The sequence below is a fragment of the Pyrus communis genome, chromosome 10, assembly GCF_963583255.1.
Source record: "Pyrus communis chromosome 10, drPyrComm1.1, whole genome shotgun sequence".
Classification (NCBI taxonomy): Eukaryota; Viridiplantae; Streptophyta; class Magnoliopsida; order Rosales; family Rosaceae; genus Pyrus; species Pyrus communis.
The window spans coordinates 5928098-5952252 of record NC_084812.1 but is presented as its reverse complement, the minus strand read 5'-3'; the positions used below and the strand labels follow the sequence as shown (position 1 = coordinate 5952252).

At 39.9% G+C, this 24155-nt stretch overlaps 4 protein-coding genes across 6 annotated transcripts; 3 read left to right on the top strand and 1 right to left on the bottom strand.

Moving 5' to 3' along the window:
- Positions 1–233: 233 nt before the first annotated feature.
- Positions 234–4296, top strand: LOC137747161 (sucrose synthase-like). Of its 2 annotated transcripts, XM_068487192.1 has the most exons (12): positions 234–308; positions 621–756; positions 875–1001; positions 1101–1252; positions 1403–1595; positions 1703–2134; positions 2226–2402; positions 2493–2609; positions 2707–2873; positions 2959–3183; positions 3271–3834; positions 3921–4296. In XM_068487192.1, the coding sequence occupies exons 2-12, from the start codon at positions 659–661 to the stop codon at positions 4090–4092; spliced, it is 2424 nt and encodes an 807-aa protein (XP_068343293.1). In that variant the 5' UTR covers positions 234–308; positions 621–658; the 3' UTR covers positions 4093–4296. The 2 variants fall into 2 exon arrangements, with proteins under 2 accessions (XP_068343293.1, XP_068343294.1); XM_068487193.1 differs by lacking the exon at positions 234–308 and having other exon boundaries at positions 411–756.
- A 6316-nt stretch (positions 4297–10612) lies between these two features.
- LOC137747736 (uncharacterized) lies at positions 10613–11350 on the top strand. Its single transcript, XM_068487892.1, has one exon. It carries the CDS (start codon positions 10613–10615, stop codon positions 11348–11350), a length of 738 nt encoding a protein of 245 aa, XP_068343993.1.
- A 1849-nt stretch (positions 11351–13199) lies between these two features.
- Positions 13200–15236, top strand: LOC137746808 (pectinesterase-like). The gene is made up of 2 exons (XM_068486816.1): positions 13200–14082; positions 14542–15236. The coding sequence occupies exons 1-2, from the start codon at positions 13200–13202 to the stop codon at positions 15234–15236; spliced, it is 1578 nt and encodes a 525-aa protein (XP_068342917.1).
- A 142-nt stretch (positions 15237–15378) lies between these two features.
- LOC137747591 (uncharacterized) lies at positions 15379–24024 on the bottom strand. 2 transcript variants are annotated; one of them, XM_068487725.1, is made up of 11 exons: positions 22968–24024; positions 21839–22115; positions 21482–21667; positions 21242–21394; positions 20650–21108; positions 18154–20475; positions 17507–17706; positions 17265–17420; positions 16711–16945; positions 16301–16608; positions 15379–16053 (listed from the first exon to the last, which is right to left on the bottom strand). In XM_068487725.1, exons 1-11 carry the CDS (start codon positions 23720–23722, stop codon positions 15723–15725), a joined length of 5382 nt encoding a protein of 1793 aa, XP_068343826.1. In that variant the 5' UTR covers positions 23723–24024; the 3' UTR covers positions 15379–15722. The 2 variants fall into 2 exon arrangements, with proteins under 2 accessions (XP_068343826.1, XP_068343827.1); XM_068487726.1 differs by having other exon boundaries at positions 21839–22069; positions 22968–23108.
- Between the last annotated feature and the right edge of the window lie 131 nt (positions 24025–24155).

The window sequence follows — 24155 nt, the reverse complement described above, 5'->3', positions numbered from 1 at the left end:
TACCTGTTATAACCGCGAGTAATACTTATAACTATTCATTTAAATTTCACAAATAAACAATTATATCCTTAACTGTTTATTCATCTAAACGATTACCCATAATCATAATGGTGAACTTTAAATTTACAGATAATCACGTCTATCCAAGCCTATGAGTGTTTTTTCCATCCTAATTGAGACAAAAAGGTCCAAAGTGAAATGGAATCTTGTCCAAGTCTTTTTCTAACCATTTTAATTCGCTCTCCCACTATCTTTGTTCATCAAACCATTTCACTTCACTGTTCTCAACTCTTTTCCTTCCTCCCTAGGTACTCCTTTTCTTTTTCCCACTTTTTACCTTTTCTATTTTTCTTGTTCTTGGGATGATCTTTTTTTTTTTTTTTCTTTTCCGGATTTTTATTACGCGACCACATATATCAATGGCTTCTGCGTTTTGGGTTCAGACTTTATTTGATGGGTTTTTGCCCTGTTTTTGTTTAGATGTCTGTTTTTATTTTTGTTGAATATTAAAAAAACCTGTTCATCCGTTTGATTTGTTGGTTTAGTCTTATTTAAGGTTTGAATTGTTGACTTTTTTCTGGATAACTTGTTAAGTTCTGGTTTTTTAACTTTTCTTGCAGCTGTTAAGGGTGTCTGATTTTTCAAGCTGCTGCTGTCAATGGCGGAACGTGTGCTGACCCGGGTCCAGAGCTTACGGGAGAGGCTGGACGAAACCCTCTCTACTCAACGCAATGAGATTCTGGCCCTTCTTTCAAGGTACTATGTTATGATCACAAATGGGTTTCTGTCAAATGTTCCAAAACATGCAAAAACTTGTCTTTTGCAATAAGGTTGTTTTTTGGTTTGATCACTAAAAGGGTTTTTGGGGTTTTAGGATTGAGAGCAAGGGGAAAGGGTTTCTGCAACCCCATCAGCTTCATGCCGAGTTCGAAGCGATTCCTGAAAATAACAGGCAGAAGCTGTTGGATGGGGCTTTTGGTGAAGTTTTGAAGCACACCCAGGTATACATTTTCGATCATACTTATATTTTATAGTCATTTGTTTCTGTGTTTTTTTAGGAGTTTTTGAATTGTTTGTGTGAATGTTTTTGTTTAATGTAGGAGGCTGTTGTTCTGCCCCCATGGGTGGCTCTTGCTGTGCGCCCAAGGCCCGGTGTTTGGGAGTACATTCGTGTGAATGTCCATGCTCTCACTCTCGAGGAGCTGCGTGTGGCTGAGTACTTGCAATTCAAGGAGGAACTTGTTGATGGGAGGTAGATATTTTGTTTTTTTATAGTTTGATTTCTAAAGTTTCTATTCGGTTCTTAATTTTTTGTTACTTTTCATAGATTTTGAGTAGTTTAGAATATCGCATTTGTTAGTTTCTTTGCGTTGTTAATCATTTTTGCTGGTTTCAACTGCAGTTCCAATGGCAACTTCGTGCTTGAGTTGGACTTTCAGCCGTTCAATGCATCTTTCCCCCGCCCAACTCTTTCCAAGTCCATTGGAAATGGCGTTGAGTTCCTCAATCGTCACCTTTCTGCTAAGCTCTTCCATGACAAGGAGAGCCTGCACCCTTTGCTCGAGTTTCTCCAAGTTCACTGCTATGAGGGCAGGGTCTGATTTTCTTTCATTTGCAACTTTACCATCTTTGTTTGAAATCAAATGAAATTAATACTCTTTTGCTGATCTCTGGATTTAATTTGATCGGCTTCTTCGTGCAGAACATGATGCTGAATAACAGAATTAAGAATGTGAATGAGCTGCAACATGTTCTGAGGAAGGCAGAGGATTTCCTCACTTCAATTGTCCCCAGAACTCCTTACAAGGAGTTCGAGCCCAAGTTGCAAGCCATGGGTTTGGAGAGGGGTTGGGGTGACACTGCTGAGCGCGTGCTTGAGATGATCCAACTTCTGTTGGACCTTCTTGAGGCACCCGATCCTTTTACTCTTGAGAAATTCCTCGGCCAGATCCCCATGGTCTTCAATGTTGTGATCCTTTCGCCCCACGGATATTTTGCCCAAGACCATGTCTTGGGGTTCCCTGACACTGGTGGCCAGGTTGTCTATATCTTGGATCAAGTTCGCGCTTTGGAGTCTGAGATGCTTAAGCGCATTAAGCAGCAAGGACTCGATATCACTCCCCGCATTATCATTGTGAGTTTTGTCTGAAATTTTGTGGCTGCAGAATTTATGTTATTTGGTGATTTCATTCTATTCTGATGCTTTTATTATGTTTCAAACACAGCTCACAAGGCTTCTTCCTGATGCTGTTGGAACCACATGTGGTGATCGTCTTGAGAAAGTTTACGGGTGTGAGCATTCAGATATTCTTCGTGTTCCTTTCAGAGATGAGAAGGGTGCCATTGTCCGCAGATGGATTTCACGATTCGAAGTCTGGCCCTACCTAGAGACATATGCCGAGGTGAACTTCTTTGTTAATACTATCGGTTTCCATATGTTCCAATTTTTGCTTGTATTTGGTTCTCAGACTTGCTGATTTTCGTGTTATTAGGATGCGATTAAGGAACTTTCCAAGGAAATGCAGGGCAAGCCTGATCTCATCATTGGAAACTACAGTGATGGCAATATTGTGGCCTCACTGATGGCACACAAGTTGGGTGTTACACAGGTTTGTGATTTCCATTTAGTTATAATTAGTTATGCCCTTTCGATGCCTTTTACATCTTAGTAGCTAAGTTTATTGTTTGGTTTTTGCTGTCTTTCAGTGCACCATTGCCCATGCTCTGGAGAAGTCAAAATACCCTGATTCTGACCTTTACTGGAAGAAATTGGATGAGAATTATCACTTCTCATGCCAATTTACAGCTGATCTTATCGCCATGAACCACACTGATTTCATCGTCACCAGTACCTTCCAAGAGATTGCTGGAACGTAATATATACATTCGGCCTAGACTTTTCTTATCAACCGTATTGTCTTTTGGGATCCTAATTTTGTGTTCTATGAATGTTTGCAGCAAAGACACTGTTGGTCAGTATGAGAGCCACACTGCCTTCACCCTTCCCGGGCTCTACCGTGTCGTTCATGGTATTGATGTCTTCGATCCCAAGTTCAACATTGTTTCACCAGGAGCTGACATGGATGTCTACTTCCCTTACTCTGAGAAAGAAAAGAGGTTGACCCACTTCCACCCTGAAATTGAAGAGCTCCTTTATGGCCAAGTCGAAAATATTGAACAATTGTAAGTTACTTTTTTCCCATTTATATTTTGCTCAATACTTCGTGTGATCGAATATGTGCTAACGCGTTTATATTGTTTTCCGATCAGATGTGTGTTGAAGGACAGGAACAAGCCAATCATCTTCACAATGGCAAGGCTGGACCGGGTGAAGAACATCACTGGGCTTGTCGAGTGGTATGGTAAGAATGCCAAGCTTAGAGAGTTGGTTAACCTTCTTGTGGTTGCTGGTGATCGCCGCAACGAGTCCAAGGACATTGAGGAGAAGGCTGAGTTGAAGAAGATGTATGAGCTGATCGACACCTACAAGCTGAACGGGCAGTTAAGATGGATTTCATCCCAGATGAACCGTGTGAGGAATGGTGAACTCTACCGCTACATTTGTGACACCAGGGGAGCCTTTGTGCAGCCTGCTGTGTATGAAGCTTTCGGCTTGACAGTCATTGAGGCCATGACTTGTGGACTGCCCACGTTTGCCACTTGCATGGGTGGCCCGGCTGAGATTATTGTGAATGGAAAATCGGGCTACCACATTGATCCATACCACGGCGATCAGGCTGCTGAGATCCTTGTTGATTTCTTTGAGAAGAGCAAGGCTGATCCTAGCCACTGGGACAAGATTTCTCAAGGCGGCTTGCAGCGCATTTACGAGAAGTAAGCAAGAACAAATCCATTTTTTGCAGTAAATTGTTTTGCTTGGCTTGCAAGTTATCTTACATTTCTGCTCTGTTTTCGTTTAGGTACACATGGCAAATCTACTCTGAGAGGCTCTTGACACTCACTGGAGTTTATGGCTTCTGGAAAGATGTTTCGAACCTTGATCGCCTGGAGAGCCGCCGCTATCTGGAGATGTTTTACGCCCTCAAGTACCGCAAGCTGGCGGCGTCTGTTCCTCTTGCTGTGGAGGAGTGAAGGGAAAGTTTTTCTAAGAGTAAATAAAGGGGCGGAAGCATTCGTTGGCTTACAGTGGAGTTTTTTCCTCCTTAGCATGAGGATTTTGTATATATATTTTATTTACCAAAGCAATTTTAATGTTTCTTTTCTTTTGTTATTTGTAATTTTCGATTCCCATTGGAAATGAAGTCATTTTAATGTTTTTTTTTTATTTCCCTCCTTACCATTATTAGTTCAAGTAGAACTTTTTTGGGTAAATAACCAAAAAACTATTTCAACTATTGGTGTCACGATATTTTCATACCTCATCTTTTAAAATTGACAATGTCATACCTTATCTTTAGAATTTGGTCCAATGTTATACCTTCCGTTATTTGGTCGTTTACTTTTCAGTTAAATGCTGACGTGGTTTGATTTGAATCTCACTTTCTATTAAAAAGTTAATAAATATTATTAAAAATTAAAAAAAATCATTTAATCATTTTTAAATATTAAAATAATAAAGAAAAGTTAAAAATTAAAATAAAATAAAATTAAAAAAAAAAACCTTCTGTTCGTACCCTTTCCCCCTAACCCTACCATTCTTCTCTTTCTTCTCCCCTATCTTCATCTTCTTCTCCCTTCCAGTTGTAAGATCCCACATCGTTAAGGGGAGTGATCCTTATATGTATGTTCTCATCCCTATCTAACACGAGGCCTTTTGGGAGCTCACTGGTTTCGGGTTTCATCGGAACTCCGAAGTTAAGCGAATAGCGCGCGAGAGCAATCCTAGGATGGGTGATCCATTGGGAAGTTCTCGTGTGAGCTCCCAAAAACAAAACCGTGAGGGCGTGGTCGGGGCTTAAAGCGGACAATATCGTGCTACGGTGGAGTTGAGCCGGGGATGTGGTAGGGGCCCGGGCCGGGATGTGACAATTTGGTATCAGAGTCTAGCCTTGGCCGTGGTGTGCTGACGAGGACGTCGGACCCCTAAGGGGGGTGGATTGTAAGATCCCACATCGTCCAGGGGAGTGATCCTTATGGTACTGTTTGGTACGTGGGACGAGACGGAACGAAGTGGGACAAGGCGTTCCGTCCCACGTTTGGTGCGCCTAAAACGGATTGAACGAGTTTTGGGTGAATTTTCGTTCCACCTCACCCCCTAGAACGACTCGTTCCACATCCGTGGAACGCAAAATTATAACCTCTCCGTCTCCTTCTTCTTCCTCCTTGTTTCCATCCGAGGGCATCTTTGCTCCCGCTCCGTTCCTTTCCGTCCTGTCCCGTCCTGTCCCGTTCCGTTCCGTCCCGTCCCGTCTGCATATCAAACGATACCTATATGTATATTCCCATCCTTACTTAGCACGAGGCCTTTTGGGAGCTCACTGGCTTCGGGTTCCATCGGAACTCCGAAGTTAAGCGAGTAGCGCGCGAGAGCACTCCTAAGATGGATGACCCACTGGGAAGTTCTCGTGTGAGTTCCCATAAACAAAATCGTGAGGGTGTGGTCCTCCAAAGTGGACAATATCGTGCTACAGTGGAGTCGAGCCTGGAATGTAGTGGGGGCCTGGGCCAAGATGTGACACCAGTCCCCTTCCTGCAACCCAGGAAAAAAAAAAAAAACGGAATATGCAACCCAAAAGAATAAAGAAGAAGAAAAAAAAAAAAAAAAAACCTAAATCAGCAGAAGAAGGAGGAGGAAAAGAAAAAAAACCCGAATCTGCAAAAGAAGGAAGAGGAAAAAAAAAAAAAAACCCAGATCCCATTGAGGTGGAATCGGAAACCTTCGTGACCTCCTTCTTCTTCCTCTTCCTCCTCTTTCTTCTTCCGCAGGGCGGGGGGAGGGGGGTGGTTACTGGGGTTTTTTTTTTTTTAATTTTTCTTTTACTTTTCTTTTAATATTTAAAAAATATTAAATATTTTTTTTAGTTTTTAATAATATTTTATTAATTTTTTAATAGAAAGTGAGCTCCGAATCAAGCCACATCAGCATTTAACTTAAAAGTAAACAGCCAAGTAATGGAAGGTGTAATATTAGACCAAATTCTAAAGATGAGGTATAACATTGTCATTTTAAAAAAATGAGGTATAAAAATGTTGTGACATCAATAATTGAGGTAGTTTTTTATACTTTACCCAAAAAAAATTTTTAACACGACGTTTGTTCTTTTTTAAAAGATAAATGTGATGAAGCGGTGTCATGGTTCGAGAAACCACATTATGCAATCTCTAATTTATTACTTGCATGATTTTCTCCTTCACATAATGGTTCGAGAAACCACATTATGCAATCTCTAATTTATTATTTGCATGATTTTCTCCTTCACATAATAAATATCATAAATTTTTTATGACATACAAAATTACCAGCTTCTTCGTTATAGGTTTGTTAAACGAGGTTCTGACAAGCTTTTATGAATTCTTTAATGGTCAAGATTTGGTTTTATATCCATCTTAACATGTATTTTTCTTGTCTATCAATAAATTCTCCTCAAAATCTTTTTTCATGATAGTAATATTGGAGTGAGATGGATTTTGCGGCCAAATTTTATTCAAAAAAAAAAAAGGGAAATAGGGGATATAAAAGCAATAAGCAACCCCTCTTCACTCCATAAACATAAACTCGTTCCCTTCACAACCCAAAATCCTCGATCGATCGTCTCTCTCTGTGATCTACTGCTAGTCGTGCTAATTCTTCTGTATCGAGTGTTTTCGTTCGAACCAAAACTCGAAACTCGATGGCGTTCTCTTTCACCGAGTTGTTGGAAGACGAAACCAACATGGAGTGGCTTGTAGAATCTTGGCCCCGGGTGAAAGTACTGTTATCCGACGTTGGATTTTCAAGCACACTGGAAGTGGCTCGACGTTCCATCATCATGACCCCGACCACGGCGACAACATCCGCAGATCATACCGCTAGCATTGCCAACTCTAGGTTTTTTGTTCGACTTTTGGCAAAAACGCCATGCCTAAGAGGAGAAAAGAGTACCTTCATCAAGATTTCGGGATATGTAGTCGACAAGGACAAGTATGAGAAACAGCGCGAGCAACTCATTGCCTCCGCCTCCAAAAATGCCATCTACAAATTGACCTTGTGTGTACTGTGACTGCCGTTGGGATCGACTTTTGACAAATTCGAGACATCGTTGGAGGAAGAGTTAATATTGGATGTTGTTGAGCCGAATCATGAACATCAGGAGGAGGAGGAGTAGGAGCTGTTGAAGACCAACACCCGCCCAGTTGGTGTTTGCATTCTAGAAGATTCTAGCAGCAAGTCTAGAAGGCAGGAGCTTCTAGAAGAGGAGGAGGAGCTGTTGAAGACCAACACCCGCCCAGTTGGTGTTTGGATTCTAGAAGATTCTAGCAGTAAGTCTAGAAGGCAGGAGCTTCTGGAAGAGGAGGAGGAGCTGTTGAAGACCAACACCCGCCCAGTTGGTGTTTGGATTCTAGAAGATTCAAGCAGCAAGTCTAGAAGGCAAGAGCTTCTAGAAGAGGAGGAGGAGCTGTTGAAGACCAACACCCGCCTAGTCGGTGTTTGGATTCTAGAAGATTCTAGCTGCAAGTCTAGAAGGCAGGAGCTTCTAGAAGACATGCACTTTGACCGGGTGCAAATGAACTATAATTTTCTGCGGTGCATGCACTTCAAGTATCTAAAGCTATTGTAGCCTTTTTTCAAAAAAAAAAAAAAAAAAAAAAAACACAAAGCTATTGTAGCCTTTGTAAGGTTAGTAAAATGTGAAGCCCATATCGGTAGGCTGTTTGTAGAAAGAACTAGCTAGAAACTAGTACAATGTCAAATTCAAGTTTGGTGGACATCTAGTATTTGTGTCGTGTTTCTTGTGTTCGTGTTATACCCGATAGCTTAACAGATCGTGTCGTGTAATACTCGTTAAAGTAAACGAGTAATATGATCCGACCTGAAATCAACCCGCTAATATTATCAGGTAATATGACCTGATCCGTTATCTATTAAGAAAAATATATTTTAAATCAATAAAAATGAAAATGAAAAACATAATTTGATTCAAAAAAATGTAAAACATAATACTAAACTACATTTCGGAGTTGACCCCTTCATGAAAGTTGTAAAACTTTTCATTATGGGTGATTACATTTTTCACACTTCTACAATAATTATTATTAATTTTGCACTCAAATAAAAAAACATTGTTCATGAGATTTGGAGGGTTTTAAAAATCTAAACGACTATATAACCATCATGTAAGCATTGAGGATGCAATTATGAACATTTATTATGCTTTCACATCTTTTAGACTTATACATTAATGATTATGAATTTTGTTTATTTTGAACTCCCTTAAAAATACTATTCATGAGAGTTTGTTTGGTTTTAAAAATTCAAAAGATCATATACCCATCCTCAAAGCGTAGAGGATGCAACTACGAGCGTTTGTATATTTTTTTGGGTAAAGTACAAAAAACTAGCTCAATTTCATACCTCATCTTTTTTAAATGACAATGTCATACCTCATCTTACGAATTTGTGCCAATATCATACCTAATTTCTCAGTTAAATGCTGACGTGGCTTGATTCGGAACCCACTTTCAATTAGAAAATAATAAAATATTATTAAAAACTAAAAAAATCATTTAATATTTTTTAAATATTAAAATAATAATAAAAAAAGTTATTTAAAAAAAAAAAAAAAAAAAAAAACCCAAACAAAACTTCCCCTCTATGCGCCCTCTCTCTTCTCCCTCATCTTCATCTCCCTTCCTCTTCTTCCTACATGATGCAACCCAGAAAAAAAAAAAAAAAAAAAAAAACAACCAAACTTTGTCCCCCCCCGGGGCCTCTCTCTTCTCCCCCATCTTCATCTTCTTTCCTCTTCTTTCCCCTATCTGCAGTAATCGAGAAATTAAAAAAAATTAAAAAAAATTAAAAAAAAAAACCAATTGTCTTCCCCCGCACCAAACCTCGCACCCACCTTTTTCCCTCCTCTACACACCCCACTCCTTAAATCCACACTCATTCCCCCCATTTTCTCCTCACCCAGGTTCTCCACTCGCTGAATCAGCCTGGCGAACTGGATCTGGGTTTTTTTTTTTTTCTTCTTCTTCTTCCTTCTCCTTCTTCTTCTTCCTCTTCGCTGCGGGGGAGGTGGGGGGGGGGTGGGGTTGGGGGTTGATGGGTTTTCAAAATAATTTTTTTTGGTTGAAGATTAAGCAGGGAAAAAGATGAAGATGAGGAGAGAGAGAAAGGGGAAGAGGGGGTGGAAGGGATGAAAGGTTTTGTATTTTTGTTTTTAAACTTTTCTTTATTATTTTAATATTTTAAAATATTAAATGATTTTTTTATTTAGTTTTTTTTTTAATTTTTAATAGAAAGTGGGGTCTGGATCAAGCTACGTCAGCATTTAACTGACAAATTAACGGCATGCTAATGGAAGGTATAACATTGACACAAATTCATAAGATGAGGTATGACATTGTCAATTTTAAAAGATGAGGTATGAAAGTGTCGTGACACCAATAATTGAGATAGTTTTTGGTACTTTATCCTATTTTTTTTTCATATTTTTCGCACATATAAATTAATTATTATAATTTTTTTAATGTGTTTTATGATTTCTAATCTCAATCTTTACCTATAATATATTATAAAAATAAATCAAACTTAAATTTTAAAATTTATATAGAATAATAATTAATAAACAATTTATACATATTCATTATATATATATATATATATATATATATTGTATTTTATAGTAAGTTTTTTTAGTAGTTTAAAAAATTAAAATCATCAAAATAAATTTTTTCTTATCGTGTCGAAATAGGTTACCAGCGTGTCACTCTCATGTAAACCTATTAAGGATTCATTATTAACGGGTTATTATCATGTGACCCGATAATGACCCGATTATTTATCGTGTTGACCCGAAACCTGTTATTTTCGTGTCGTTTACGTGTCATGTTAACGAGTCGTGTAAGAAATTGCCAGGTTTAAGCTCACCTATAAATGGATGTTTGTTGTTGTAAGAAAGTAAGAAGGGAGGAACCAAACAAAGAAAGTAAGAGAGTAGCAGCCAAGAAGAGAAGCAAGAAAATAATTTAGAAGTGAGAGTTCTAAAAAGTGAGAGAGTTTGTCATCGCTTTTAAATTGTGTCTTGAGAGTTTGTGTGTTATAATATATTGTGAGTGTAATATAAGTAATTTGTTTACTTGTTTTCTCTTTTCAACACCTGTGTTAGGGTTGTGTACTTTAATTTTTCCTCAACAATTGGTATCAGAGCAGTACGATCAAAGACCGACTCTAGTGAAGTTTTTGAGGATTGTGAGAAGTTTAGTACTTCACAAGATTGTTGGCTAATCTTGTTTGGCGTATCGTAGTTTTGTTGACATGATGTTCGATCTTCAAGTTGTTGGAGCAATCAAGAAGTTGAACAACAAAAATTACAACACGTGGTTGACATGCATGGAGTTTTACCTACAAGGCCAAGATCTTTGGGAGGTTGTCAGCGGTAATGAAGTTACATAGCCAGAAGAAGTCACCAGTGTCACTCTGTGGAAGTGGAAAATCAAGGCAGTTAAGGCTATGATTGTCTTGAAAACCACAATTGAAAAGGAGATGTTGGAGCACATAAGGAAAGCCAAAACACCAAAAGAAGCATGGAACACCTTTGCCACACTATGTTCAAAAAAGAACAACACAAGACTACAACTTCTCAAGAACGAGCTGTTATCGGTGGCCCAAAGGAACATGACGATTGCCCAGTACTTTCACAAGATAAAGTCTATTTGCCATGAAAATTTTGAATTAAACCCTAGTGCTGCCATTGTAGAATCCATAATAAAAAGAATAATTATCCATGGGTTGAGACCCGAATACGAAGGCTTTATTGCCTCTATACAAGAATGGCCAAACCAACCATCACTTGTTGAGTTTGAAAAATTGCTTGCCGATCAAGAAGCTTTGGCAAAGCAAATGGGAGAGGTCTTGTCAAGAGGTGAAGATGAAGCGTTCTACACCAACAAAAGTAAAGGCAGCTTCAAGCAGCATGTCGGTAGAGGATCTAAGAGAAATGGTGACAAGGCAAAATGTCATCAAGAAGGAGGAAGTTTTCATCAAGGGGGAGTTCCAACGTATCATGACAATTGTAGTCAGTCCCAGAACAATAAAAGGTTTGAGGGAAAACGCTACAATTGTGGAAAAAAGGGCCACAAGGTGAAGGATTGCTGGTTCAAAAGGCATGCAGAGAGTAATGTTGCCACTTCCAACTTAAAGAAGAAAAGTGAAGATGATTGGGACGCCGTAACATATCTGGCCATATAAGAAGAATGGGACGTTGAAAATCTTCTTGCTGGTTCTCAGAAAATGAGGTGTTGCCTGACTTGAGAGAGATCGAAGATAAGTTGCAGGAGAAAATAGGAGAGTAAACTGCTCAAATTCAATGAAGTCCAGATGAGTCTGAGGATTTGCTTGATGGTGACGATGTCGAGCAATAAGTGCTTCATAATCCTTGGCAAACTGGCGTGTACCAACAATTAGAAGAAGATAGACCTAGTGAAGTAGAAGTATCCACTCCACAATCACAACTAAGAAAGAAAAGAAAAACCAAGAAGAGAAGCAAGAAATTAACTTAGAAGTGAGAGTGGTCTTGTGAGGAGTGTGAGTGATCTAGAGTTTGTCTCTAGGAAGTGAGAGAATGCCATAGCTTCTAAATTGTGTCTTTGAGAGTTTGTGTTTTTAATATTTTGTAAGTTAATGCAAGTAATTTGTTTACTTATTTTGTATCTCCAATTACACTTGTGTTAAAGTTATGTACTCTAATCTTTTTCAACAGGAGCCTGCATATGCGTGTGCCAACAAGTCTCCGAAAAGAAAATTAAAACAAGAAAATGATGCAACATTGGTTGAGAAAAGTTCGAAGAAAATTCGATCTCGTTGATCATCAACTTTATTTTGTATTGTTAATTCACATTCGTTTTTAGTTGAAGTTTCTGAGCTCAATCTGGCTTGTCTGTTCTTTGTTTATTTTAACTTGCTTGACGACTAAGTAATTTCCCTAGTGACATCTAGAAGAAATGGATGGTTGAATATGTAGGGGTAGTAACTTTGACGTGACACGATTAGTAAACCAGCGCGTTTGAATTTAACTCGTCAACTCGTTTAAAATTGCCACACCTAGTTGTAAGCACAACTCAAAACATGACTTTAAAAGAGAATTCTATAAAATAGCCAAATTCGAAGATGGAAAGAGATAGGGGATCAATAAGTAAATTCGGAATACCAAAAGTTCATCATAAGTTAGGTGAGTTAGACTAGTTGGTCATCGTTTTCGCATTAGTACTGTTTGAATCTCTCACTTCGTAAATTAGAATAGTTTAAAATAGTTTGAAACTCATTTTTCCTAGGCTACTAACGAACACAGTTTACGTCCATAGTAATCGCAAATTGTAATCAAGTAAACAGAAAAACTAAGATTATCATATCATCATGACACACATCTACTCATATTCACTTAAAATTGTTCAAACGGGACAAGTCTATTCGGTCTTGTCCACATGGGCTGAGCCTTATAATGAGTTAATAATAATGTGCTTCAATTTCTTCTTTGACGAAAATCGAATCTAAGATCTGTTATTTATAACTACACCATAGTACTAATTGATAGAAGCTCATCTAGTGGTTATGAGTAAAGTAATATTATTAAATTAACCATGACACTATGACAAGTGGTGCAGTGAAATTGCAGTAGAATTCTAAGCCAAGTATGCTTTTTGATCTTGGATGATCTCAGATTCGAGGCAGAAGCATTGAGATTAGTCGTACCTTTTGAGGTGTAAAAATTCATTTTTAGATAAACTAATGAAAATGACTTCAAAATTTTAAATTTTAACGATAAAGACAAAATAAAGGGTAAAATGAATAATACCAGGATTGACTTTAGTGTAAAAATATGATTTTTTGTTAAAATAAACAGTACCGGAAGTTTTTCGTTAAAGTTCCTTTAATTTTTCTATTAAATGGGCCAACGACACAAATATTATCAGACAAATTGTCGTTGTTACTATTACACCGGCGCCATTAGTTACTTTGAATCTTTGATGTAGAAATTAAACTCCAAACAGAAATGAACTCCAAATCCAAAACGTCTCGATCAAGAAACCGCATCAAGAAGATGAACAAGCTCATCATCTTCTTTCCCTCCTTAACCTCTCTGCTTCTAATGTCTTCCTTCTCCGCCATTCTACATCCATCTCTCTGTTCCTCCGCCCCATCCCACAACCACTTCACCGCATTCCACCACTTCCTCGAGACCAACATCAACCGAACTGCAGCGTCAATTGGAACAACCCAGCAGAGCATCAGAGCCCTTTTGAGGCTCCAAGAATTGTATGTCCAAGAAAGGAATGCGCTGAGAGATTGCTTGGAGATGTTAGACCAAACCCTTTACGAACTAGGCCAGGCAATCGAAGATTTGCACGGTTTGCGTGTGTCTTACGGCAACCTCAAGACCCTTCTGAGCGCTGCAATGACGAATCAGAACACTTGCATTGATGGGTTCTTTGAGTTGGAGGAGTTGGACTCCGAAAACCAAAAGGGTCTCAAAGGTCACTTGCAAGGGCTGCTGAGTCCGATTTCCGAGTCGATGAGTAATTGCTTGGCAATGATCAGAAACCAAGAACAGATTCTGAATTCGCAGAAGAGGGTTAGTAGCAGTACTACCAAGAAATCATCGAAGAAGAGGTTTCCGAAATGGATGCTGCCGGGTGATCGAAATCTGATGCAGAGATTAGTGCCAAGAATAAGGGCTGACATTGTTGTTGCTGCCGATGGGAGTGGAGATTATGAAACCATTGGTGAAGCTCTGAAGGTGGCTCCTAATTTTAGCATGGACAGATTTGTAATTAGAATAAATTCCGGGGTTTACAATGAGACTGTAGAGATCGCCAGAGTAAAGTCTAATATCATGCTTGTTGGAGAAGGGATGAAATCAACCATAATCACAGGGTCTAAGAGCTTTGCAGATGGATTTTCCACCTTTGCTACAGCCACTTTAAGTATGTCACATTTTTTCGGTTCCGAATATTATTAGTTGGTTTTGATTCAAGTGTGTTCTTGGCATTTTTTTTATTTGTATGCGGAATATGATGAGAAAGTTAAGGCCTTTTTGTGTTTTTGGATAGCTGCAGCTGTAATTGAGGACAAGTTCTTAGCTAGGGTTTAAGAATGCCACATTTTTCCAGTTCCAAAAATTAGTAATTAATTTAATCTTGACGTGTTCTTGGCAATTTTTTTTACATGTGTCTGAAATTTGATTGAAGAAAGTTAAAACTTTTTTCGTGTTTTCGATGTTTGCAGCTGTCATTAGGGACAAGTTCATAGCTAGGGTTTAAGTATGTCTTATTTTCGTGGCTCCGAAAATCATTTGAACTGTTGTGTTCTTGGCATTTTTGAGATGTGTATCTGAGATTTGATGATGGAAAGTTAAACCCTTTTTGTGTTTTCGGTCTTTGCAGCTGTAATCGGGGACAAGTTCCTAGCTAGGGACCTGACGATAACCAACACAGCAGGCTCAGAAAAGTTCCAGGCAGTTGCTGCAAGAGTGACCTCAAACTCTGCATTCTACCGCTGCAACTTCAGTTCATACCAAGACACCCTCTACGTCCACTCACTCCGCCAATTCTACCGCAACTGCATCATCGAAGGCACGATTGATTTCATTTTTGGTAATGCAGCTGCAGTCTTCCAACGCTGCAGGGTGATTGTCCGAAAACCAATCCCCGGACAGAAAGTTATGATCACTGCACAAGGCAGAACGGACCCGAATCAGAACACCGGCATTTCACTGCAAAAATGCACCATTGTGGCTGCGCCGGAATTCAACAAGACCGAGAGGCAAACTATCACAGCATTTTTGGGAAGGCCATGGAGGAACTACTCAAGGACAGTTGTGATGAGGAGCTATCTGGGGGACTTGATACACCCACAGGGGTGGTCAAAGTGGGATGAATTTACCACTGTGGACACGGTGGAGTACATTGAGTACTTGAACTTTGGACCTGGATCAGACACAAGGCAAAGGGTAAATTGGGGAGGGTATAAAAGGAATTGCAGTGAGGAGATTGTGAGGCAGTTTACAGTTGGCTTGTTTTTGCATGGTGAAAGTGATTGGATTCAGACCACTGGGATTCCACTCTCTTATGGTTCATAACAATTTGAATCAATTTCTGTAATTACATAGACCATTCTGTAAATACAAAATTACCATTCTGTAAATACAAAATTTCATTCGTGATATGGAATTGGTTCGGAAAATTAATGGTTAGATCTTACGTGTAAGGATCGAATGGAGATTTACAAAAAAATGGCAGGTTGTCATTTTTATTTCTTGTTTACGTACATAGAATCGGAATAAGAATGAATTTACATACTCAGGAATTACAAATGTAACGTACAGGAAAAACCTAGTTACAAAATTTGCCTGCAGCGCGTATGAGGTCGTAAATATATACACCACGTCCATCGCCTTGGCGAGTTGTAGCATTGGCGACGAAATGGTCACATGAAGCACTCTGAACTTTTGAGCAACATTTCCATTCTGAATCTCCCATACTTGATTCCGGTGACCTGCGGCTGTTTCTGCTACAAGGCATAAGTATCCGGGCAAACACTACCGGTAAGCATGAAGACCGCCACACTATTCACCACCGTGCTGTTTTTTAAATTCTTCAATTGTCCTTTCCACATTCTCTTTACGAAGAGGCTGTGTAGGGTACAGAACTAGTGCTAAAACTAAGGTGAATGCAAAACCAATTAGCCCACTAAACGGTTGGAATGGCTGTGTCCCCATAATCCAAGGAAGAAAGTTAGCCCGGTAGGTTAGGAAGCCACCTCTCTGTATGATGAAACTTGAAGCGATAATTCCTGCACGTAACCCAATTGGAATCGCAAGGCTGCCTTCGCTTCTTTGCCGAGCACCTGCTAAACTCAAAGATAGAAGCCATAGTCCTGGTACTGATAGCGGAGACCTGAAATTCCATTGAAATATAAAGAACTGTTAGATTTGTCTTGCACGTCGTCAGCAGAAAGCATTATATAGAAGATTCCGGTATTGCATTGCACGTATCTTGTGCATGGCACAACAATAGCAGAAACTGAGGCCACCTAAAAAGCTAAAAGGTATAGCAAATATCGATTCCAGTTACCATACAGAAGACAAAAAGAAAGCACTGGTTCTAGGAGGCGATGAGTAAAATAAAATGAATAGAAAGCAACCTCTGGGATAAAGCGAACACAAGTCCTGATATAATTATTCCTCGATGATATCCAAGATCAGCAGCAATTTCTTGGGGCAGCCATGCCCTGAAAAGCAATTCTTCCACAAGAGCAATACCAGTAGCTACTACAACTCCTTGACCAACCGTCATAAGCCCTTGCGTATACACTTTGAGCCGTGCCACAGCATCCAAAGAAGAAGGAGTAGAAGGCCAGGCAAGATTCACACAGCCAAGTAGTGCGCTTACAGAGTGTATTGACAAAACAAGGACAACTCCACCAATCAAGCCCTTCAAAAAATCACCTAACTGCAAGCAAGGAGATGAAAAATCATACAACTGCAAGTAAATAACACCATCTTATTTTGCATGATCTTAGAGTACACGTCCACAATTTCAGCTAACACATACCTTTGCAAATGACGTTAAATCTAGCCCATATCTGTGAAGAGGATTTTCATATCCACGTATTCTTTTACCCCATATCACAACAAGTATCATAAAAGCAGTGTAGAGGCCAACAATGCAAGCAAGTTCAGCAAATCTAGAGGATGTATTGGTTGCCCAGCTTTGCAAAAATGATGGAAGTAGTGGAATGATGATTGGCGACCACAAAACAAGAACCATACCGACAAACCCAAAAATTCTACAGAAGCAAATCAGGATAAAAGAACATATCAGGAACTAAAATAATCAAGAACAAATTTTTGTACATAAATAAAAAGATCACCATGCAAACCAAAGGAACTTAACAAACTAAGGGAAATCAGATCACTGATTTCACGAATGCATGATGCAACATACATATAAAAGTTCCACTTTGAAACTCTCTTAATAGTCGTAAACTATATGGATTGGCATGCAAGATTAACTTCTTGAACATAGAAATTTGTACTCTAAATAATTTCGAGATAAAGATTCTCTTTCTTTTCTAAAGCAGGAATTAGAATTAACCTACACAATACCTCTGGATTAAGGGACGCTCAGCTATATGAAGAAATTGGATAAGCTTATCGGTCAAACTCATCGCACCACGTAGACCACCCCAAAGCAAAGCAGCTTTTCCAACTAACCTCAACATGCCACCCCTTTGTCCCAAGTCTGCCAACATTGCGACCAATCTATTTGCAAAGGGGTTACAAAATTAGTAAAAGAAAGAAGTGGTACGTCTCTATATATTGGAAATACATATGTTTTGTGCTAATACCTTTCTTGATCCACTTCACCACCTTCCTTGGTGGGTACCACAGGAGCAGCAACTGACATGGCTTTCTCAGCGAGACTTGTGACAATGTTACTTTGGTTTTTCTCAGCCTCTTCAAACTTGTCAGGCTCCTTCTGACCTTTACCTTTCACCAATGACTTGGACAAACTCTCGCCAGAAGTTTCATCACCTTTGTACGAATCCTGTGTGTTTGTATATATGCATAATAAGTAGCAACATAAAAAAAACAGATAAAGTCAGCTGATTTTTGTCATCACAAAGAACAAAATCAAATAAACAAAACAATAGAGGATAAGGCAATGGAATCTGACATAGTGACATGGACATCATCTTAGGCAGCTCTCGTATTGAGAACAATAACAGAACACCAAAGAGAAGGTAAATACAAAGTAACTGATTTTGAACAAGATCATGTAAAGCAATGGGAATAATGATGATACAGCTGCCTCAATAGAAACAGGAAGTTTTCTGTAAGTTATCTCAAATACAACACTATGCTGTCTGGTAACTACCAAGTTGGACAGTAGTTTAAGAAATACAAATCCCTAAAAACAATTTTGCATGGGCATCTACTTGTATAGCTACCATTTTAAGAAAACTAAAAATGTCTGAATAAATGAACATATTACCTGGTGATTCACGAACAATGCAGATGCCCCTAGGGCAGCTGTAACAGCACCAACCATAACACTGTTGTTGATATTCTTCAACCCGGTCTTTTCCCCTTCCCTGTTAACTGAACTGTCCACGCTAGCATTTTGATCAGATTTATCAACAGGCATGTGGTGAATCTCTGTGCCACTAGCCTTGCCCAGATCTTTTTTTCCAGATACTTTTGCTCGACTAAGCGTCAGGGCTTCTATTCGACCATAATTATGGATCGTAACCACATCAAAATATTTTCTCAGTGCCGCTAGGCTTGAGCCTACTATAACACCAACTGGCAGCACTCTTCTCAAGTGACTAGTGCCCTGAACAGCAGATGATATGGCTCTTATTATATGCTCACCATGGAGAGTACCAACTTTTTCCGTACAGCAGTCAATAATACTATGGTAATCAACTTCCAAACATGGAGCATACTTGTCATGTCCAACATCAAATGAAACTGCATTTGCCACTTTTTCCATATCTTTGTAAAGATAGGGTTCCATCCGTTTCATGTCATCCGCACTTATTCTGCGACCCACTTCAATCTTCAAAGTATGCAATACAATATTTTTCACAAATTGCATAAACTCCTCTATTTTCTCTTCACCAATTTCAACTCTCCCCTCAATATTTTCCACCGTTTCATATTCTTTCACTGGTTCCTGATGCTTTTCTGTATCTAATATTACATATGATGGTTCGATAACTTTACCATTTACCTTTGCAGGTGAATGGGTGTGAATATTTCTGTCAACACCCCTATGAGTTGCAACATTACCAACAGAACTTTCAACTTGTCCCGGTTGTTCTAAGAGCTTCCACTGACCTTCTTCTGGAAAATAGTCCAACAACAGAGCAGCGGTTGAATCTAAATCAAGTGATTCGTCAGGTACCTTTGAAACGAGAGTATTCACCCCATATGGAATTGAAGTTACGGAAAGCGGCGGCTTCTTTACATGATTAAGTTTGTCTACACTTCCAGCAAGAAGATTTGTACCAACTAGTTGATCCTTCTTTTCATTTTTATCATCACCTACACTGTTAACTGCATCACTTCCCTGAGAACTGTTCAAACCAATCCCATAAGCTGATGAGGGGCTTTGATTAGACTTCTCTACCCATCCATTTGGTGCATCATTTTGCAAATCCGCACCATTCTCAGGGTGATCAGATACAAGGACATTGCTTAACATATCCATCTGTACATTTTTGTCAGTCTTACTTGCTTCTGAATCTTCTTGACTACTGACATGACTGACATGGTCCTTTGCAGATTCAGACTCTGATACAGAATCATCTTCTTTTACTACACTTTCATGTGAACTCTCCTCCATTTGAGTTATTATATTTTCTATAACACCAAAAACATTGTTGACTGCCATTTGGGTGTTATCATCCATCCCTGTCAATGCATTCAATGCCTCAGAAACGCTGAAGTTCTTACTTTGGTCCACCACGGGCTGCACATTCTTATTATCCTTCTTTTGATTATCATTGTCTTCCTCTTTCTTTGTGTCTAACGGAGTGATTCTACCATCTTGGTCTTTCTGCTCCTCAACAATTGCTTCCTCAGTACCACCAACGATTTCAGCCTGGCTGGAATTGTTTGGGGTCGTTTCTAGTTCTGAACCCTTTTCACTATTGGAAAGATCTTCAGGAGCCTTTTCCTTGGAAGACTTGTCATTTCCTGATTGGCTAGTGTCCTTTCCAACAGAATCAGAAATATCACTTTCCTGACTGCTCAACGATTGAGACTGGTCTACATTTAAAAACTTTTCACTATTGGAAAGATCTTCAGGAGCCTTTTCTTTGGAAGAATTATTTCCTGATTCGCTGGTGTCCTTTCCAACAGAATCAGAAATATCACTTTCCTGACTGCTCAATGATTGAGACTGGTCCAGATTTGAAATCTTTTCTGATCCCTCTGAGGGAGGATCCTCTGATCCCTCTGAGGGAGGATCCTCTGATTCTAATCCCCCTGGACGCTTGTTTGCATCAGGTAGTTCGTTAGTTGAGCTGTCCACCAGATCATCCTTTTTCAACAGATCTGATGAACGATTGTCTTTCTGTACCCCTTCTGAACTTGATGTTCCCATGACCTTGTCTTCGATCTTTGACTTTAGACCTGAAGACATGTCAGGAATCCGAGCAACACCCAAAAGTTGATCAAACTTTAGGTTTGTGCCTTGAGTATGCAGAGCTCCAGAAACAGCAGATGTTAGCTTTCCACGAACATCTTCCGGCACTGCATCTTGCAAAGCTTTCATCAGCGTGTCTCCTTGATCAACTGCTGCTAAGACCTGGGCCCATATACCACATAAATGTGAGATAAATACATATTGGGTACACAATTTTATTCTGATGGACCAGAACCAAACATAGAGAAGACCAGAGACCCAAATTAACATATAAAATTAACATTAACACAACCACAAAAGTAAACAGTAGCGTAAAACTGCAATTTCGAGCACCACCTTCTTCTTCTTTTCTTCTGTAAGAGTATCAGGCATGGTTACATCTAGCATATTCATCACAACTTCTGCTGTCTGTAACACTTGACCTTTTTCACCTACAGGACTGACTTCCTCCTCATTGACCAATTCTTGATCATCAGATTTAGTCTGATCCGGGGAACCATTTTCCACACACTGCAACCCTGTGTTTTGGACCTCTGACTTTCTCAAAGAGTCCTTTCTGGATCTTACCCAAAAGCTAGCAGCATTATCATTTTCTTCAGGCATACTGTTTGCGGGACCTGCGGTATTTCCATTTAAGGAATCTGACCGGGCAAGATCCACCAGCTTGGCACCACTATTGTTGGACAGTCTGCCTTCCACAAGAGATAATCCTTCTGAAGGGTCTATGGGTAGGTCTACATCTTTAAGAAGAGGGTGACGGCCCTTCAAATGTCCAAGCTCTACTGCTGTGAGCCACTGCACATACCACATGCATTCATATCAGAATATTAGAATGCAAACTTAGATCCCATCAAAATCTTCAACATGGGGTGGTTTAATGATACACAAAAATTATTCAAGCTCAAAGAGAAATAAACTCATTAATTACCTCAATTGTTAAGTGCTGGCACCAAGACACTGCAGATCTACCACCATCCATAACACTAGAAGGCAAGTAAGAACACAAAAGTAGGCTTGTGAATGGATTTTCTGCTATCAAACTGCGTGGAACTGAGAAGAGTGGTGCTGAGCCATCGTTTTTCTGATAAATTGACATAATATGAGCATAAAATGAACAAGCTTGTCAATATTGAAGAAGACTGCATTGAGTTGACAACTATGTAGGTACCTGTATAAATAGGACAGGGATCTTTACATTCCCAATCACACCTCTTGTACTTGATTTGGAATAAAAATCCTCAATGGCCTCATAACCATAAGATACAATGGAGATTGCTTTGTCGAAATCACGAACAGATTTTGCTGAAAGAGCTTGTTCCACATCAAACCCTTTTGATTTTCCTTGAAACAGTTCCTACAAAACCAGGCATGCATATAGCATAATTTCTAGCAGTAAGGGGTAGGTTACGTTAACAAAATGGTTGAACATAGTTGGAAACCACGTTAAGAATTTTAAGTAACAATTTGTTTCATAATAGATGGAATGCACTTGCACTATACTAGAAGTTTCAAGCCGGTCATCCACCTTGTTAGATCTCAAAATATCTATGAGACCATCAGTGAGATTCTCGTCAATAGCCATCTGATGAGGAGAGGACCTAGTGGCCTCCTCTAAGTCAAAGGGATTGTCAATGCAGGTGGCAGCTGTAAGCGGTGTGCTCTCCCCAGCTTCTGCCAGGTACTTTGTCAACATGTTAGCACCATAACCCCAGCCAACACCCATCAACGTGGTCCATGGCCTAGCCTTAGTAATGAACTGTATAGCAGTGGAGATATCATCGCTGTCAGCAGCTGAAAATAACCTACATAACATGAAGTAACTTAAGTAGCCCTACCAGGGATGGAGCTAGAAATTTCTTCTAATGGGGGAAACCCAAAAAACAACTAACAAAACCTTATTATGGTATCGCTTATACCTAATATGATAATGGGGATGATTTCAAACGCTGATATATCACAATTTCAATGTTACGAAAAATTCAGTGTAGTAATGAAAAGTGGCAAAGTGAAGAGAAAAATATTAAGAGGGAGAGGGGTTTTACTGTTTAAATGATGGAATTTTTGCTCAATATTTGATATTGGGGGTATGCTTGATGTTAGATACATATACATTCTTCAAATGTAACAAGTGTAATATATAGCTGCAGTCTACAGCTTAACAATGAATTGCTTGAGTGGGGGCATCTACCCCCAGTGGGTCTTCATTGGCTCCATCCATGAGCCCTACGATCACCACTTTGTGATTCTCCCAAAAAGCACAAACAGAAAAGAAAAAAAATCCACAACAAAACCAGAGGCACTTTGTTAACTGTATATAACAAAGGCAATACTAAATCCAAGATACCGAATTTCCAACCATAACCCGTTGTTCAAGTTTTGAACTTTTTGATACAAGTGATATTCTACTTTGAACTAAGCTAAATTATGAGGAGGATTGAACTTGGGTGCATACGGGCAGTACACCCGTTCTCTCCAATGCGGCTCCGCCCACGGCTGCTCCAAGTTTTTAACTTCAATTCACAAACACATGATCCTAGCCTTCCAAAAAAAAAAAAAAAAAACCCAAAACAAAGGCAGACCCATTTCTTAGCTATATGCAACAAGGGCAATACTCAATATTCCAAGTTTTGAATTGATTGAGAGAGTTATCATACCGCGGAGTGGTGAGCGGCGAACCGGCGCAGCCCCTCGGGTTCATAACAATCGGAAAGCAGCCTCGCCTGAGAGCTTCACACACGAACGACCTGACACTCCAATCCAAGCTTCCCATTGACGAGCCCGGCACGAGAACCAAGGTGGTATCCAAGCCATGCTCTTCTCTCAAATCCAAATTCGCCGGCCAATCCAAAGATATCACTCCTCCGTCGTCCGTACTTATACAAAGTCTCTGATACTCCAATTTCTCCTCCAAAAAACTCCCCGCTTCGCTACCCGAATCGAAACGAATTCTGCCGCTGCTCGACCGCACGAAGTGCCTGTCCTCCTTCACCAGCTTCTCGTTCACGTCTTCTAGCAATTCGCTGCCTTGAAACGACACCGACGGACACCGTAACAGCACGAACCGGTTAAATGGCGTGGGACTGGTGAACAGCACCCACTCCCCGATATCCGAGTCGGATTTCCACTCGACGGGTTTCGAACCCGGACTTGAATTCGAATTGTTGGCGAGGAAGAGGGCGGCGCCGGAGACGATCCCCAGAACCGGAGCGATGAATTCCAAGGAACTGGGGGACGGGAATTGGGAAATGAATTCGTGGAATGGGATTCCGCCTCCGAGCTGGCTTCGCGGGGCCAGTTTGAGTCTGCGGCGGCGGAAGACGCGGAACTCGCGGATCTGGAAAGCGTGCCTGGGCGAGAAACGGGGAGTGACGCCGGAATAGTGGGGAAGATTCAAGCTCAGACTGCTCATCGTTTTTGGGTTCTCGAAAAAACAAGAACCGGAAATCGGGTTTTTTGAAAACTTTTGAGTTCGGTTTTTATTTTTCTGGTGGGGAAGAAGTGATAGGGAATCAGAGATGAGAGAGAGAGTTCTAGAGAGAGAAAGATGTAGAAAGCTGTGATGGAGAGTGACGTGGGCGGTGGAGAAGAAGACGGTGGATGGAAACGGAAAGTAAGTTGGAGGGATCCGACCTTGATTGGTCAGAAGAAGAGGCGGGAGCGTTTTTTACCCGCGAATGGATCCCAAGAAAGGAGCTTCAACGGTCCGTATTGCCGACTAAATTCACTAAAAGGCACAATTACGAGAGCAACCAGTATAGAAAGTTCCACGGTCCATATATTATTGTCCATACATTATGATTTTAGCGGCGGGAAGGCCGTGCCATGTGGCACAAGTGTCCCTT

What these genes read in the sequence shown, in the direction of transcription:
- LOC137747161 (XM_068487192.1), top strand. Translation starts at nt 659, where the DNA reads ATGGCGGAACGTGTGCTGACCCGGGTCCAGAGCTTACGGGAGAGGCTG. An exon ending in ACCTAGAGACATATGCCGAG is followed by an intron (nt 2,403 to 2,492) that starts GTGAACTTCTTT and finishes TCGTGTTATTAG; the next exon opens with GATGCGATTAAGGAACTTTC. An exon ending in TTCCAAGAGATTGCTGGAAC is followed by an intron (nt 2,874 to 2,958) that starts GTAATATATACA and finishes GAATGTTTGCAG; the next exon opens with CAAAGACACTGTTGGTCAGT.
- LOC137747736 (XM_068487892.1), top strand. Translation starts at nt 10,613, where the DNA reads ATGATTGTCTTGAAAACCACAATTGAAAAGGAGATGTTGGAGCACATA.
- LOC137747591 (XM_068487725.1), bottom strand. Translation starts at nt 23,722, where the DNA reads ATGAGCAGTCTGAGCTTGAATCTTCCCCACTATTCCGGCGTCACTCCC. An exon ending in GAGCGTCCCTTAATCCAGAG is followed by an intron (nt 16,946 to 17,264) that starts GTATTGTGTAGG and finishes TTGCTTCTGTAG; the next exon opens with AATTTTTGGGTTTGTCGGTA. An exon ending in ATTTAACGTCATTTGCAAAG is followed by an intron (nt 16,609 to 16,710) that starts GTATGTGTTAGC and finishes CCTTGCTTGCAG; the next exon opens with TTAGGTGATTTTTTGAAGGG.
- LOC137746808 (XM_068486816.1), top strand. Translation starts at nt 13,200, where the DNA reads ATGAACAAGCTCATCATCTTCTTTCCCTCCTTAACCTCTCTGCTTCTA. An exon ending in CTTTGCTACAGCCACTTTAA is followed by an intron (nt 14,083 to 14,541) that starts GTATGTCACATT and finishes CGGTCTTTGCAG; the next exon opens with CTGTAATCGGGGACAAGTTC.